Genomic DNA, 15,329 nt, shown 5'->3' with positions numbered 1-15,329 from the left:
AAAACAGAAAAAGTCCAAGTCTTTGAGTCCCTGCACCCACATGGAGACCCAGATGAAGCTCCTGGCTCTGACCTGGCCCAGGCCTGGCCATTATGGCTATCTAGGGAGTGAAGAAGCAGATGGAACATCTCTCTTTTCTCTCTCTCTCTCTCTCTCAAATAAATTAAATAAATCCTAAACAAAAAAGGGGGAAGGGTAGAAGAGACCTGTTAAAAATACTGAAATGGAGAGACAAAAACATCTCTTGAAAAAGAATGTAGGCTGGCGCCGCGGCTCAATAGGCTAATCCTCTGCCTAGCGGTGCCAGCACCCCAGGTTCTAGTCCCGGTTGCCCCTCTTCCAGGCCAGCTCTCTGCTGTGGCCAGGGAGTGCAGTGGAGGATGGCCCAAGTGCTTGGGCCCTGCACCCCATGGGAGACCAGGAGAAGCACCTGGCTCCTGCCATCAGATCAGCGCGGTACACCAGCCGCAGCGCACCAGCCGCGGCGGCCATTGGAGGGTGAACCAACGGCAAAAGAAAGACCTTTCTCTCTGTCTCTCTCTCTCACTGTCCACTCTGCCTGTCAAAAATTTAAAAAAAAAAAAAAATTTTTTAAAAAAAAGAAAAAGAATGTGTCTCTGAAAAAAATTAATATGATTCAGAAAATGGGTATCCTTAAATACAACAGAAAAAAACCCAATCTCTACAAAACAGGAACAGAAAGCTACAAGGGAGAAAAAACAAGAAAAAAGACAAATAAGAGCTTTTAAATAAAACACGGTCACCATACCTTTGATACCAAAACCCAACAAGAACATCACAAAAAAATTTATAGTCAAAAGCACTTATGAATATAAATACAAACAAAGCATCAGTAAATTGAATACAGCAATATTTAGAAAAGGATAATGTAACATGGTCATGGCCAAGAGAGTTTTTCTCAGGAATGCAAGGTTGGTTTAACATTTGAAAATAAATGTAAATTACTACATTCACAGGGGCAAAAAGAAAAATCAAACAATCATCTCAAGAGAAACAAAAAAAGCATTTGCTAAATTCTACATCCATTCAAGTTCCCAGCAACACAGAAAAGGACAGGACTTTTTTTTTTTTTTTTTTTAGATTTTTTTACATTTATTTATTTGAAAGGTAGAGGGGACAGAGAGCAAGAGCGAGCGAGCAAAGAAGAGAGAGGCCATTAGCAGAGAGCTGGATCGGAAGAGAAGAAGCCGGGACATGAACCCACGCCTATAATGGGATGCTGGCATCACAGGCGGAGGCTCAGCCCACTACACCACAGCACCAGCCTCAGGAACTTCTTCATTTAACCAAGGGCATCTAAGAAAAACTTCTAGCTATCAACCTATTTATGGTGACACAGTGAGGCCTTTCCTCCTAAATTCAGGCTTAGGACCATTAGGTCCATATTCACTACACCCATTTTATCATATCAGAGGTCCTTCCTAGTGAAATAATACAAGAAATAAGGCATAAGGATCAAGAAACAAGAAGTCAAACTGTTGTTATTCACAGAAAACATGATTGTGTACTTAATACAAAAGAATCTACACACATTATCAGAATTAACAATTTAGCAACATTGCCTGATATGAGGTCAATATTTCATATTGGCACTATGTACACAGTAATAGAAAATAAAATGTTTAAAGCAATGCCATTTACAATTACTTCAAAAAACCAAATCCCTATGAATAAAAGATGAACAAAAGGGGCCAGCAGTGTGGGCGCCAGTTCAAGTCCTGGCTGGTCCACTTCCGATCCAGCTCTCTGGATCCTAGCTCTCGCTTGGGAAAGCCGTAAAAGACGGCCCAAGTGCCTGGGTCCCTGCACGCACATGGGAAACCTGGAAGAAGCTCCTGGCCAGAATGGCCCAGCTCTTGCCGTTGCGGCCATTTGAGGAGTGAACCAGAAGATGGAAGACCTTTCTCTCTGTCTCTCCCTCTGTCTGTAACTCTACCTCTCAAACAAATAAATATTAAAAAGATGTTCAGGACCCTACAACAGAAACTAAATACTGAGAGAAATTTTAAAAGCTATATATGGAGCTGTCATCTTCATGAGTCAGAAGGCTCATTATGGTTAACACCAACTCATTACAAAGTAATCCAGAGATGAGGCACGTTTGTGTGAAGACTCAGGTTGAGTCCAGGCTACTGGCTTCAGCCTGGCCCAGCCCTGGGTGATGCAGCATTTGGGGAGCAAAATAGTAGATCAATCTCCTCCCTCTTTCTCTCTCTCCCTTTTGAATAAAACTTTTTTTTTTAATCTTCTGGTAACCAAAAGACATCACTGAGTAACTAAGAAGGCAAACCACAGACGGGGGAAAGATGTTGGCACACATGTCTCACAAAGTACTCTTCTCTGGTAACATAAATGGCAACTAACAGTGAGAAAAGGACAGACGATCCAGTCAGAAATGGGAAAGACTTCACAAAAGTTGTCAAAATGCTCAACAAAACATAAAAAGGTGCTCAACATCATTGGTCATCAGGGAAACAGATTGAAACCTCAGTGAGCAATTAATATACCTCACTAATGTTTAATATGGCAAAAAAAGGACTAATAATACAGAGTGCTAAATATGAAACAAGTGAAACTGCCTTATAGAGCTGCTAAGGCATCAACCGGCGCACTGTTTTGGAACTCAATCAGCAACTACTAAAGCTAAGCATTTTTGTAAATTTTTCAATAACAATTCCAGTATTGGATAAAAACCCAACAGAAAGCACGACTTTTGTTAACTGTAAGACATGTATAAGAATGTTCCTAGCAACTTTATTCACAAAAAAACAAAATAAGAAACCTGCTGATAATACAATGAAGGAATAAATTGTAGCATTTTAATATAACAGAGTACACAGCAATGAGAGAGTAAACTAGTTACACACCACACCAATGCGCACAGACACAATGTTGAGCAAAACAAGCCCAACACATGAGTACACACAGGAAGACTCCATTTATATGAAGTCCAGTATGCACAGAATCGCTGCGGTGACAGAAATAAAAATTGGTTTTTTTCCCCAACAATCTTATTCCAAGTAGTCCAGTAATGTTCTTAAGATTTACTTTATTGGGACCAGTACTGTGGCATAGTGGGTTAAGCCACAGCCTGCAACACTGGTATCCCACATGGGCACTGGTTCAAGACCTGGCTGCTCCACTTCCAATCCAGCTCTCTGCTAATGCACCTGGGAAAGCACTGGGAAATGGCACTATTGCTTAGGACCCTGTGCCCATGTGGGAGATCCGGATGACACTCCTGGCTCTGGTCTGGCCCAGCCATGGCTGTTGCAGCCATTTGGGGAGTGAACCAGCATATGGAATATCTCCTTCTCTGTAATTCTGCCTTTCAAATAAATAAATCTACAAATAAATAAATAAAAGACTTATTTATTTGAAAGACAGAGTGGGGCCATTATTGTGGTACAGCAGGTTAAGCCACCATCTGCAGCACCCGCTGAATCCTGACTGCTCCACTTCAAATCCATCACCCTGCTAATGCACCTGGGAAAGCAGAAGATGGCCCAACTGCTTGGGCCCTGTACTCATGTGGAGATTCAGATGAAGGTCTAGCTTCGGCCTGGCCCAGCCATAGCTATTGTGGCCATCTGGGCGTGAACCAACAGATGGAAGTGCTCGCTCTCTCTCTCTCTCTCTCTCTCTGCCTCTCTTTCTCTCTCTGTAACACTGACTTTCAAATAAAATAATCTTTAGAAAAACAAAAAATAAAATAAAGAGTGAGAGAGGGAGAGAGAGGAAGACACAGAGAGAGAGAGAGAGAGAAAGAGATCTTTCCATCATTAGTTCATTCCCCAAGTGGCCACAAATGCCACAGCTGGGCCAGGTTGGAGTCAGGAATCTAGAACCATACCCAAGTCTCCCATGTGGGTGGCAGAGGCCCAAGTACAGAGGCCACCTTTTGCTGTTTTCCCAGGCACATTAGCAAGCAGCGGGATCAGAAGCAGAGTCGCCAGGACTCAAACAGTGCTCCCATATGGGATGCCAGCATTGCAGACTGCAGCTTAACCTGCTGAGCCACAAGGTCAGCCCCCAGGATAGTGATTATTGAATAAAAACTGACCGAAAAGGGGCACAAAGAGCCTTAGGATGCACCGGAGGTATCCCATATCTTGTCTGGGCAGCAATTAAATGGGCATACAACTATTAGAATCCATCAAGTAGCATCCTTAAAATCTGTACATTTTATGTAAGTGAATAAATGTAAAGCAAAAATATAAGTTTCAAAAATATATCATGGTAGACTTGGAACTGAGGAAGTTGGCAACCGCAAAATCCAACCGATGCAACAAAGCCAGCTCTCTTTCTAGCCAAAGTACAGGTAAAGGGCAGCTGATGATCAAAAAGTAAACACCAAACACCACAGAAAAATCCGTGGCCTCACCCTCACTCAAGTTTGCAAAGGAAAACGGGGAGCCTAGGTTTCCTCAGTAAGGGACTTCTCACCTCACCCTGCCAGGGCGGCAGCACAGAGCCCAGGAGGAAGCTGGGACGTTCATCATCCTCACCAGGTGGTGACAAAGACCCCTCAATGTGGCTTCATGCTAGGGAGGTTAGACTTCCACTCTCAACGGCAATAATGAGGCTCCCCTTATCCTCTCCAGTAGAATCACGGCACTTCTGTCACCTCGCAGGGATGCTCAGCCCCATCCCCACCCCCACCCCCACCCCCACCCCCACCCCCGCAATTCTCAGTGTCAGCTGAGGTCATGATGAGAACAGCAAGCAGGCACTACACTGGGACCGGCACTGTGGCATAGCAGGTAAAGCTGCCGCCTGCGACACCACTTCCAATCCAGTTCCCTGCTAATGCACTTGGGAAAAAAGGCACTACCCCAGACAGCCAGAGGGGTATCAATGGAGGCCTTTCCTGTGGCTCTAAATGTGTGGTTTCTCCCTCCCTCTCTGAATCTACCATGAACAGATTTCCCTTCAGCAGCTGGTCCAGGCCACTTAAAATCGCACTTACCCAACAAGGCACACACACTCACTACGGAGCCTTTATGGATCCCTTCACCTCTCTCTGCAGACTGAAATGCCTTCTCCCAATTATAACTTTTCACTTTTCCTCAGAAACACACACACTATAAAACCAGTCCTCGCCTCACAAACAGCCCATTTATAATACAGCTTGGCTAGCCCTGGCAGGTCATCTGTGATGCTTCTCTCGCCTCTCACATGTAATTTGGCACTGTCTTGTCAATTCTACCTAGAATCTCTCTCAAATCCATCTCTTTTCTTTCCACTGCCAAAACCTTACAACAAGCTTTAATCTTCTGCAGTGTAAACCATCACATATCTCCAAATCCAGGGGCCTCCCATCTTTTCCCCTGCAGTTGCCTATCAGTAATAAATATATATATTATATATATATATATATCATCTTGCACAAGACAGGGATATCACTGCTCCAACTACTGCCTCCCAGACAAATCTACCAAAACAACTCAAATCTGATCATATTACACACCTGATTGGAACGCTCATAGTATCATATCCCAAGAGCACAAACCTACTTTTTCAACTTCATCTCTTATCACCTTCATGCACTTATCTTGTATTTCAACTACACCTTTTATCTGTGATTTTTGCAAAGTTCCTTCTGTGTGGAACGTTCTTGCCCTTGACAGCTGACCTGCACATAACAGTATCTGCAAGAAAGAAAGTACATTTGGGGCCAGCGCTGTGGTGTAGTGAGTAAAGCCATTGCCTGCAGTGCCGGCATCCCGTATGAGCACTGGTTCAAGACCCGGCTGCTCCACTTCCCATCCAACTCTCTGCTATGGCCTGGGAGAGCAGTAGAAGATGGCCCAAGTCCTTGGGCCCCTGCACCGGCGTGGGAGACCAGGAAGAAGCTCCTGGCTTCGGATGGGCCCAGCTCCAGTCACTGTGGCCAACTGGGGAGTAAACCAGCAGATGGGATGGAAGACCTCTCTCTCTCTGCCTCTCCTTCTCTTTTTGTGTAACTCTTTCAAATAAATCTTAAAAAAAAAAAAAAGAAAAAAGTACATTGTAAATGATATACCAACTTACAATGGAATGACAAGTATCTTTTCCATAGGAGCATATATACTTTGGATATACTTCTTGTTCTGTTACTTGGTTCCTTTTCAAGTGCTAAATACAGTCATGCATCACTCAACCACAGGGACATGTTCTGGGAAACCTGTTGTTGGGCAATTTCATCATTGTGCAAACACCAGTGTCCTTACACAAATTAAGATGACTACACCATTAAGCGGTACAATCGTGTATGTCACCCACCACTGACCAGACATGGTCGCACAGCACAAGACTGTACTTGGAAAGAATGACTATGGATCCCAATAAAAGTGGAGGAACCCAGCTTTGCTTTATTTCTCTTCCTTATTTATCTTTCCATATCCCAAAAAAGTCTTTTTAAGCAAAAAGGATGTTGTGGACCCAGAGATGAGTCCCTCTAAGGCCAGGAAAAACACTGAATCCTTGCAGCTGCAACTAGCACTCAGCCACAAACTAAGACACTGAGATTTAACAGCCCGAATGCACCGACATTTTCATACAGCAATAACCCAGGTTTTATCTTCCCTGTTTTAACCTTCCTACCTACCCCACCACCTCCTCCAAGTCAACTCTAACAACTAGGGATGGAATGACGGAGGACTAGCACCAATACGCTTTCCAGGGAAGTCATGAAAATTCTAGTGGGGGGCGGGTATTGTACCACAGCAGATTAAGCCACCACTTCTAACACCAGCATCCCATTCAGAGTGCCGGTTAGAGTCCAGCTGCTCCGCTTCCAATCCAGCTCCCTGTTAATCCACCTAGGAAAGTAGTGTATGATGGCCCAAATGCTTGGACCCCTGCCACCCGTTTGGGAAACCCCAACAGAGTTCTGGGCTCCTGGCTTCAGCCTTGCCCAGTCCTGGCTGTTCAGCCCATTTATGAATTGAACAAGTAGACAAAACATATGGTTCTCTTCCTCTCTCTTTCCCTTCTTCACTCTCTCATCTTCCATTATTCTACCTTTCAAAGAAAGAAAGAAAGCTTAAAGAATCTGGGGAGAGGAAGGGAGGGGGAGGGGAGGGGAGGGAGGGGAGGGAAGGGAGGGGAAGGGAGGCGGAGGGAGGGGAAGGGAGGGGGAGGGAAGGGGAAGGAAAATTCAAACTAGCTGACTCTGGACACTAATAATGGTGAGCCCAGTCTTCAATGACACTTCTATTCAAACATCCCACATCTTTCTAGACATGCCTTTAAGCACTGGAGACGGAAAAAGGTAAAAAGGATCAGAGGGAAAAGTCCTAGAAATGAAGTCACATTTTAACCCCCAGCGTCATCACAGCAGTGCTACACAACAGACCTCAAGGAGAAGCAAGTCTGCCACACAATTTGAAAATTTAAAGAGCAGTTTATGGGGGCCAGCGCTGTGGCATAGCAGGTAAAGCTGCCATCTGCAGTGCTGGCATCCCACGTGGGCGCTGGTTCAAGTACCAGCTGCTCCACTTTCGATCCAGTTCTCTGCTATGCCCTGGGAAAACAGATGGCCCATGTCTTTGGGTCCCTGCACCCATGTGGGAGACCCAGAAGAAGCTCCTGGCTTCAGATTGGCACAGCTCCAGCCATTGTGGCCATTTGGGGAGTGAACCAGCAGATGGAAGACCTCTCTCTGCTTCTACCTCTCTGTAACTCTACCTTTCAAATACCTTAAAAAAAAAAAAAAAAAAAGTCTAAAAAGACAAGAGCATAGCAAAGCCATGGATGCTTACCTACACTTGAAAACACTGGGATGGGTTTATCCCATTTTTTCAATTTTATTTATTTTTGATAGGCAGCGGGGTGGGGGTGGGGGGAGGAGGTCCCATCCACTGGTTCACCCTTCAAATGCCTGTGACAGCCAGGGCTGGGCCAAGGCCAGAGCCATGAACTCAATCCGGTCTCCTACACAGGTGGCAGCAATCCAGCTACTTGAGCTATCCCTGCTGCCTCCCCGGGTCTGCCTTAGAAGGAAGCTGGAGGCGCCGCGGCTCAATAGGCTAATCCTCCGCCTTGTGGCGCCGGCACACCGGGTTCTAGTCCCGGTCGGGGCACTGATCCTGTCCCGGTTGCCCCTCTTCCAGGCCAGCTCTCTGCTGTGGCCAGGGAGTGCAGTGGAGGATGGCCCAAGTCCTTGGGCCCTGCACCCCATGGGAGACCAGGAGAAGCACCTGGCTCCTGCCATCGGATCAGCGCGGTGCGCCAGCAGCAGCGCGCCAACCGCGGCGGCCATTGGAGGGTGAACCAACGGCAAAAGGAAGACCTTTCTCTCTGTCTCTCTCTCTCACTGTCCACTCTGCCTGTCAAAAATTAAAAAAAAAAAAAAAAAGAGAAAAAAAAAAAAAAGAAGAAGGAAGCTGGAATCGGGAGCCAGAGGTGGGCAATGAAGCTAGAACTCCAGCACAGGATGCCAGTGTCTGAACTGCTAGGCCAATCCCCTTTCATGTTGATTAGTGGCCATTTGGGGAATGAACCAATGGAAGAAGATCTTTCTCTAACTCTGCCTGTCAAAAAAAAAAAAAAATGCTAAACAAAATTACCATATGATCCAGCAACTTCACTCCCAGGTGCATACTCCAGAGAAATGAAAACATATGTCCTCACAAAATGTTCACAGCAACATCATTAGTAATAGTGAAAATGTGAAACAACACTAAAACCTAACAACTGCTGATTAGATGAGTTACATGTGGTATATCCATATAACGGAATACTACTCAGCAATAAAAAAGTAATGAAACACACATGTTCCAACATGGATAACCTTGACATCACCGTGCTAAGTGAAAGCAGCCAGACACAAAGGGTTATGTATGATGCCATTTATATGAAATTCACAGAAAGGGAAGTCTACAGCAACAGAAAGAGGGTACTAAAAAAAAAAAGCTCATAGAAAGTACAATTAGGCCAGCACCATGGCTCAATAGACTAATCCTCCGCCTTGCGGTGCCGGCGTCCCGGTCAGGGCACCGGATTCTGTCCCGGTTGCCCCTCTTCCAGGCCAGCTCTCTGCTGTGGCCTGGGAGTGCAGTGGAGGATGGCCCAAGTCCTTGGGCCCTGCACCCCATGGGAGACCAGGAGAAGCACCTGGCTCCTGCCATCGGATCAGCACGGTGCACCGGCCGCAGCGCGCCGGCCGCAGCGGCCATTGGAGGGTGAACCAACAGCAAAAGGAAGACCTTTCTCTCTGTCTCTCTCTCTCACTGTCCACTCTACCTGTCAAAATAAAAATAAAAATAAAAATAAAGAAAGTACAATTAAAGGACAAGTGGGCCAGCGCTGTGGTGCAGTGGGCTAAGCCTCTGTTTGTGGTGCCGGCATCCCATATGGGCACCAGTTCTAGTCCCGGCTGCTCCTCTTCCGACCTAGCTCTCTGCGATGGCCTAGGAAAGCAGGCAAAGATGGTCCAAGTGCTTGGGCCCCTGCACCCATGTGGGAGTCCCAGAAGTAGCTCCTCCTAGCTCCCAGCTTTGAATCAGCCCAGCTCTGGCTGTTGCAGCCATTTGGGGAGCTAGCAGATGGAAGACCTTTCTGTCTCTCCCTCTGTCTGTAACTCTACCTCTCAAATAAGTAAATAAAATCTTAAAAAAAAAAAGTTTATCCTAATGCAAAAAATTTGCAATTCAGGCATAATTTTTTCATTATAAGCATTTCCCGTGAATTCTGTGATTGCCCCAGGCTGGGTGGGTTCAGGGGTCGAGTATGAATGAGAGCTTCTCTTTGAGATGAAAATGTTCTCAAATTAGTGGTGATAAATCACATTTTGTATATATACTAAAAAAAATTTAATCTTATACTTCAAAGTGAATTTTATAGCATGTGAATTTCATCTTAACAAAGCAGTTTCAGATATCCACACCCTTCTAGGTCCTATCCAGGCTCAGTCTCTGACATCACCTCAGATCTTTCTGCCACCGGTCACCACTTCAGCCCGCTGGCCTCCATCAGTTCCTGAAATGTGCCTACCGTTCTCTTGCCTCAAGACCTTCCCCTGGGACAAGTCTTGGCCAATCTCTTCATAGGACTTGCCTCATCCTTTAAGTCTCAGTCACCTCCACAGCACGGTCTTCCCCCACTCTGTATTTTAAATAGACACAGCCAGCCACTCCCATCACTCGCTCCGAGCATCACGTTTCCCTTTCCAGCAACCCCGCACACCTGTATATGAATTTACTTTTCTTTTGGTTATGTCCACAGGAATAGCACCACTGGAGTAGAATCTGTGTAATTCCCAATGCCTAAAACGATTGCTTGCATTTAAGTGCCTAGAAAATGATGTTTTTATTTCCCTAAATGCCCCATCCTCGTACATCCTGCCCTTGGGTGACATTACAACTGCCACTGCCATCACCACAGCCTCCAATCCGTGCAGCACCCTTCCTCTCCCCAACTGAAACTGCCTTTTCTCGACTCCCCATGGGCTGACACTCTCCCCCTGCACCACTTCACCTAGGCATCTCTGGCTCAGGCTCCACCACAGAACTCTTATCCTTGGTTTTGGGTTGTTTTGCTTTCGCTTTCAGTGGGGAAGAATCCTGGAAGGGTTTGTTTTTGTTTCACTACTAAAGAAAGTGTTAAAGCAAAGAAAAATTGATTTGGTTTTGTGGTTCTGGTATTTAGCACACTGTGAGGCACGCTACCACTTCTCCAATTATGATAATAATGGCTAAACTTTGCTAAGTGCTTAATATGTGCTTAACACTCTTCCTACAGCAGGTGAGTGAATGAGTAAATGGTTAAATTTATTGTCAACCCTGCAGAAGTCACAGTGTGACAGGGACAGAAGACAGGGAAACAGGATAAGGCAGAATGAACACCACCACGAGGCCAAACCAGTTGCCCCGTCCTGTCCTCAGCCTTCAAATCTGAACAGTGTGCTTTTCTCGGAGTCCATAAACGTCAGGTTTCTTCAGACTCACTCAGAGCACTTCCTTCGATTACTCACAAGCCACTTCCTGCACTTGGTGCCTGGAAGCAGTTCCTAGGATGTCACCACAAGCAATATTAAACTGCCACACAGTTTCCTGCTGTGTGTCTGCATTATCAGTTAAATTGCTTCATATTAACCACACTGCGGCACACTGGGATCACTCAAACACTAAACAAGATTTAAACACACCTGCCAAAGATTGTCAGTTTCCACCACTCCTTTCATCCCTCCAGATGAATGTCTGCTCTGGTTTAAAGTTTAGGTTTCCAGGGTGCTACCTGCCTACCAGTGACCTTCTCTTTGTCAATGTTCAGTCTGAGGCGAAGCAACATTCCTTTGGAAAAATGATCGTGAACTAAACACTCTCAAGAAAAAGGAAGTCTGCCTAGGACAATTTGACTTACACTTTATAAAAACTCTCCCTAGAGGGTTCAAATAGCAAGTTATTCTTTTTACTCCACATATATCCAACTCAAGAGAACTTCATCAGGATCTTGACTCAGATGCCAACCTATTCCTTAAAAGCATTCCAAGAACTCTTCCTAAACAACCACATACCAGGCACTGAGTTTGACAAAGGGAACCAGACAGCCAAGAGAATCCCTGCTCTTGGAGTTTGTGGCCAGCCTAGTAGGAGAGACAGAAAAGGAGCGATTTGGGACCGTAAGAGCAATAAACACAACGGGCCAGAGAAACACAGGTAAGGGGCATCTGGCCTAGGCTGGGAAGAGCAGTGTGAGTGGGCAATGGGGAACTGGTGTCAGCAGGCTTCTTGGGGATGGCATCTGATCTTGGGCCTATAAACTCCCACTCTGTCCTCTGAGAAAGGTGGTTAATAAGTAGCAGCACGGTACAGTTGTGAGACTTTGAGGAAATGGTTCATGTTAAGCATTACCACGGTGCCTGACAGAGACTGTGCTCAACCAGCCTGGGCCAGAAAGTCCGAACAAATGCTAAATCTCCACACCCAGGCCTGGGAATGCACATGCTTTACCGCGGACCATACAAGACACCAGCTCCACAACACGGTTTTTAATCAACTTTTATTTTTAATAATCAGACAATGTTAAGGCCTGCTCTGCATGTTAACAGTCTTAATTTCTTGATCATTAAAACTTTTCTCCATTATCTGAAAGATAATGGACATTTCTGCTATAAAATACACCAGATTTTCTTCGTCTTTTGATAGAGAAGGTGTGAAGGAAAGTCAACCACCACAGGCCTCGCACTCATGGAGATACTGTTTAGTGCTCATAATAACCCTGCAAAATGGACACAGTCGTCTCCATCTCACTCTCAGGGAAACTGACACTGAAGGTGGTAGTCTGTGCCCAGTTTCATAGCTAGCAGGAGAAAGAGCTGGAATCTGAACCCAGATCTGATTCCCCATTGTCATCCCGCCTGCTCACAGCATCAAAGGAAAGCAGGAGAAAGCAGAGGCAGCCACAGTGCCCTCCTGCTGGGAGGGCAGCCAGTGCTGTTCCTGCTCCCCACCCCCAAAGCTGCCCTACACAGTGGAGCCTGCAGGTGCACACCTGAGCTACACAGTCTGATCTGCCCCGGCAGGATGGAAAAGACCAGCAGTAACCAAGTCACTCTTCTCCAGCAAGTAGGGCAGCACCTAAGCATTCCCATTCCTAGCTCCAGGCAGAAGCTGCAGTCGCCATAAATCACAGTTCTTCATCACTTCTCTTCATACTCCTTCAGTCTTTCCACAAATACAGCTAACATATGTCCTAAGCCTAAGGTTTTACCACAGAGCTGCCTACTTTTAGGATCAATAAGGCTATTCTTCATACTAATTTCACGCTTAATACAATTTCATGCCTTAATAAAGTCCCTGGCCCAAGTGCTCAGATATTACAGCGATGTGTTCCACAAAACACACTTGAGAAATGCATCTGTCAGCCTGCTGCCTACAAGACCGAGGGTGAGTCGTCTGACTACCTGTTGGATGTGAACGCTGGCTCTAACACCTGCTTCCCCACATCAGGCAAGTTTCTGAACTTTTCTGTAACACACACTCTGACTCTAAGGGGGCTTTTGGAAAGCGCATGTGAGTGCTATTGAAGTCCAAGTTTGCAAGGAAGCCCGAACTAAACATGGAGTGCCTCTTTAACCCCAACGCGCCACAAGCTACACCTGTGTACCTCCCAAACTTCTGGGGCTCCTGACTGGAGCCTACTTCTTTTCCTGCTTGTTTCCACAAAGCTAAGGAATTAACAGCATATTCATCTGACTCTTCCACTTTCATTTTTACGAGCAAGCCCTCCTAGTTTCATTCAGCCGAGGCCACAGCGGCACACATGAGACAGGTCTTGTAAATGGGAAAGCCCAACCACTAGGGGACTGCAAGGCCGGGCGAGGGTCACACGGCATGGCATCACCTGGACATAAGAAGCAATGTCTGAATAATTATTAGATTTCGCCCTTGAGGCCCTTTCCTTTTCAACCTCCCCTAGCACAATTCTCAAAACGCTGAAACAAACACATTCCACAGACTCCCGTAAGAGAGTTTCAAGTGTCCCAAGAAAGCTGTTTTACGGCAACGTCTATGCTGTCAACTCTGCTTTTAAATGCCCTTAAACAATTCTATTAGTCATACAGAAAAAAAAAAAAGCGAACATTTGTTAGTGATTAGAGATAAAGCGTCTCCCGTGGCGGGGCTGAGGAAGGGAGAGGCCAGCGAGGACCTGGCTGGGAGGGGAGATACAGAGCCCGGAGCAACACACCCAAACTGGAGCGCGTAAAAGTTGCGCTTTCCAAAGTCAACTTCTGGTCTTGGGAGGAGAGCAACAATGTTTCCCCGGCTCCTGAAGTCAGATGTATCAACCATTTCCTCGGAAAACCAACCCCACAGCGGGCACTCCAGGTGAATGAATGAGGGAGGAAATTCGTCAGATTGTATTACAAAGCCTTTCCAACGAGATCAGGTGCAAAGTTTCAGCGCGGAGGCATCTTCCTACACAGCCTTTGGCCCTTGCTGTGCCCAGACTACCACAGATAAAGGGGGGGGCCTGCCTCCCCGGCCCAACCGGACCTCACGTCCAGAGCGGCCCCTCCCTCCAGGACCTCACACGACTTCTCCGGGGGGGCCGCAGGCCTCAAGCCGCCGCACTGCAACCTCGCAGACCTGCCAACTCTCAGGGCGCCCCAAACACACCCCTTTGGGGAGCTGCTTCCGGGGACTTCCCACTCCCCTCCCAACAGTTGTAGGACCATGTTCGGGGGTCTCTGTAAGCCCACGGAGGAGGCCACCTTGCGAGCTCAGCTGTTCGCGCAATCAGGTGAGGAGGGGGCACCTGACCGCCCACGCCAGGCCACCCCGCGCGCACCCCGCCCCCGCGCCGCCCCGGGATCGCCATGGCAACCGTCCCCCTCCCCGCGTGACGCCAGCTCGCGGGGCGCCCCCTCGGGTCCCGGCAACAAGTCCCCCGCGCGGCCCGCGGCCTGCAGCCCTTGCCCGGCCTCGCCGCCCCGCGCCCGGCTCCGCCCGGCCGCACTCACTTGATCCTGGAGCCCATGGTCCCCGGGCCTCCTCATGGGCCCGCGGGCCCCGCTCGGCGCTGCGCTGCCCGCCCGCCCGCGGCTGACCGGCCTCCCTCTGGCGCTCTCCCCGCCCCTTCCTCCCTTCCCTCAGGCTGGGGCCCGCCCGCTCGAGGCTCGCTCCCTCGCCGCCGCCGCCGCCTCCCAGGGCTAATGTGCTCGCTCCAGCCCGGCGAACGCCATGGTCGCCGGCGCGCGTACCCGGCGCGCGCCGCCCCCGCCGCCTCTCACACCGCCGCCCCCGGCCGCCCGCCCGCGCCGCCGCGCGCGGGGGCCGCTGGGAAGTGTAGTCCGCGCGCGGGAGGCGGGGCCGCGGCAGGGGGCGGGCCCGCGCATCCGCCCTCACCTTCCGAGTTGGGCCCCTCGGCCTGGGACTTCCTGGTGCCGATGCTTGAAGATCTGTACCCTGGGCTTCTGGCCTAGACGGCTGCACCACAGCTGCCCCTGAGGGGACCCTAATCGGTCATGGAGACCACCTGTGCCTCCCTCTAGGGCGTCCTCCCATCCAGCAGCTGGCCCCCGGAGGCCTTTGAGAAACCCCATACCTTCCAGACCGGCGCCATGTCACACCGTCCACTTCCCCACACGACGCTTCGGGCAGGCCCCTTCCTCTCCTCTCGGGCCGCACGCGGGAGAGCCACCCGGCAGCCTCGAGAGACCCGTACGGAGGTTCGGCGTCGTGCTGCCCTGGCCGACCCCCGCTCCCCTTTGTCAGCCACTCTGGGGGCTGCGGTGCAGAGACCTGTTAGCACCGGTAGAGGTTAACTCAGGCGGACGAGGAAGTGTCCAGCAGCCAGGACCACCGCCCTGCTCCGCACCC

General features: G+C 48.4%; 1 protein-coding gene across 9 annotated transcripts in view; it reads right to left on the bottom strand.

The window, feature by feature from the left end:
- Nucleotides 1–14,658, bottom strand: part of DENND1A (DENN domain containing 1A) — a 566,150-nt gene extending 551,492 nt beyond the window's left edge. For 5 of the 9 annotated variants that reach the window (XM_062207594.1, XM_062207585.1, XM_062207586.1 and 2 more), the window contains exon 1: nucleotides 14,471–14,577. In XM_062207594.1, coding sequence (XP_062063578.1) covers nucleotides 14,471–14,487 — 17 coding nt within the window. In that variant the 5' untranslated portion in view covers nucleotides 14,488–14,577. Of the gene's footprint in view, nucleotides 1–14,470 lie in introns of all 9 variants that reach the window. The other 4 variants (XM_062207587.1, XM_062207591.1, XM_062207592.1 and 1 more) reach the window with 3 other exon arrangements.
- Between the last annotated feature and the right edge of the window lie 671 nt (nucleotides 14,659–15,329).

The sequence above is a fragment of the Lepus europaeus genome, chromosome 12, assembly GCF_033115175.1.
Source record: "Lepus europaeus isolate LE1 chromosome 12, mLepTim1.pri, whole genome shotgun sequence".
NCBI classification, from domain to species: domain Eukaryota; kingdom Metazoa; phylum Chordata; class Mammalia; order Lagomorpha; family Leporidae; genus Lepus; species Lepus europaeus.
The sequence above is the reverse complement of the archived record's forward strand: the minus strand, read 5'-3'. Positions and strand labels throughout refer to the sequence as shown.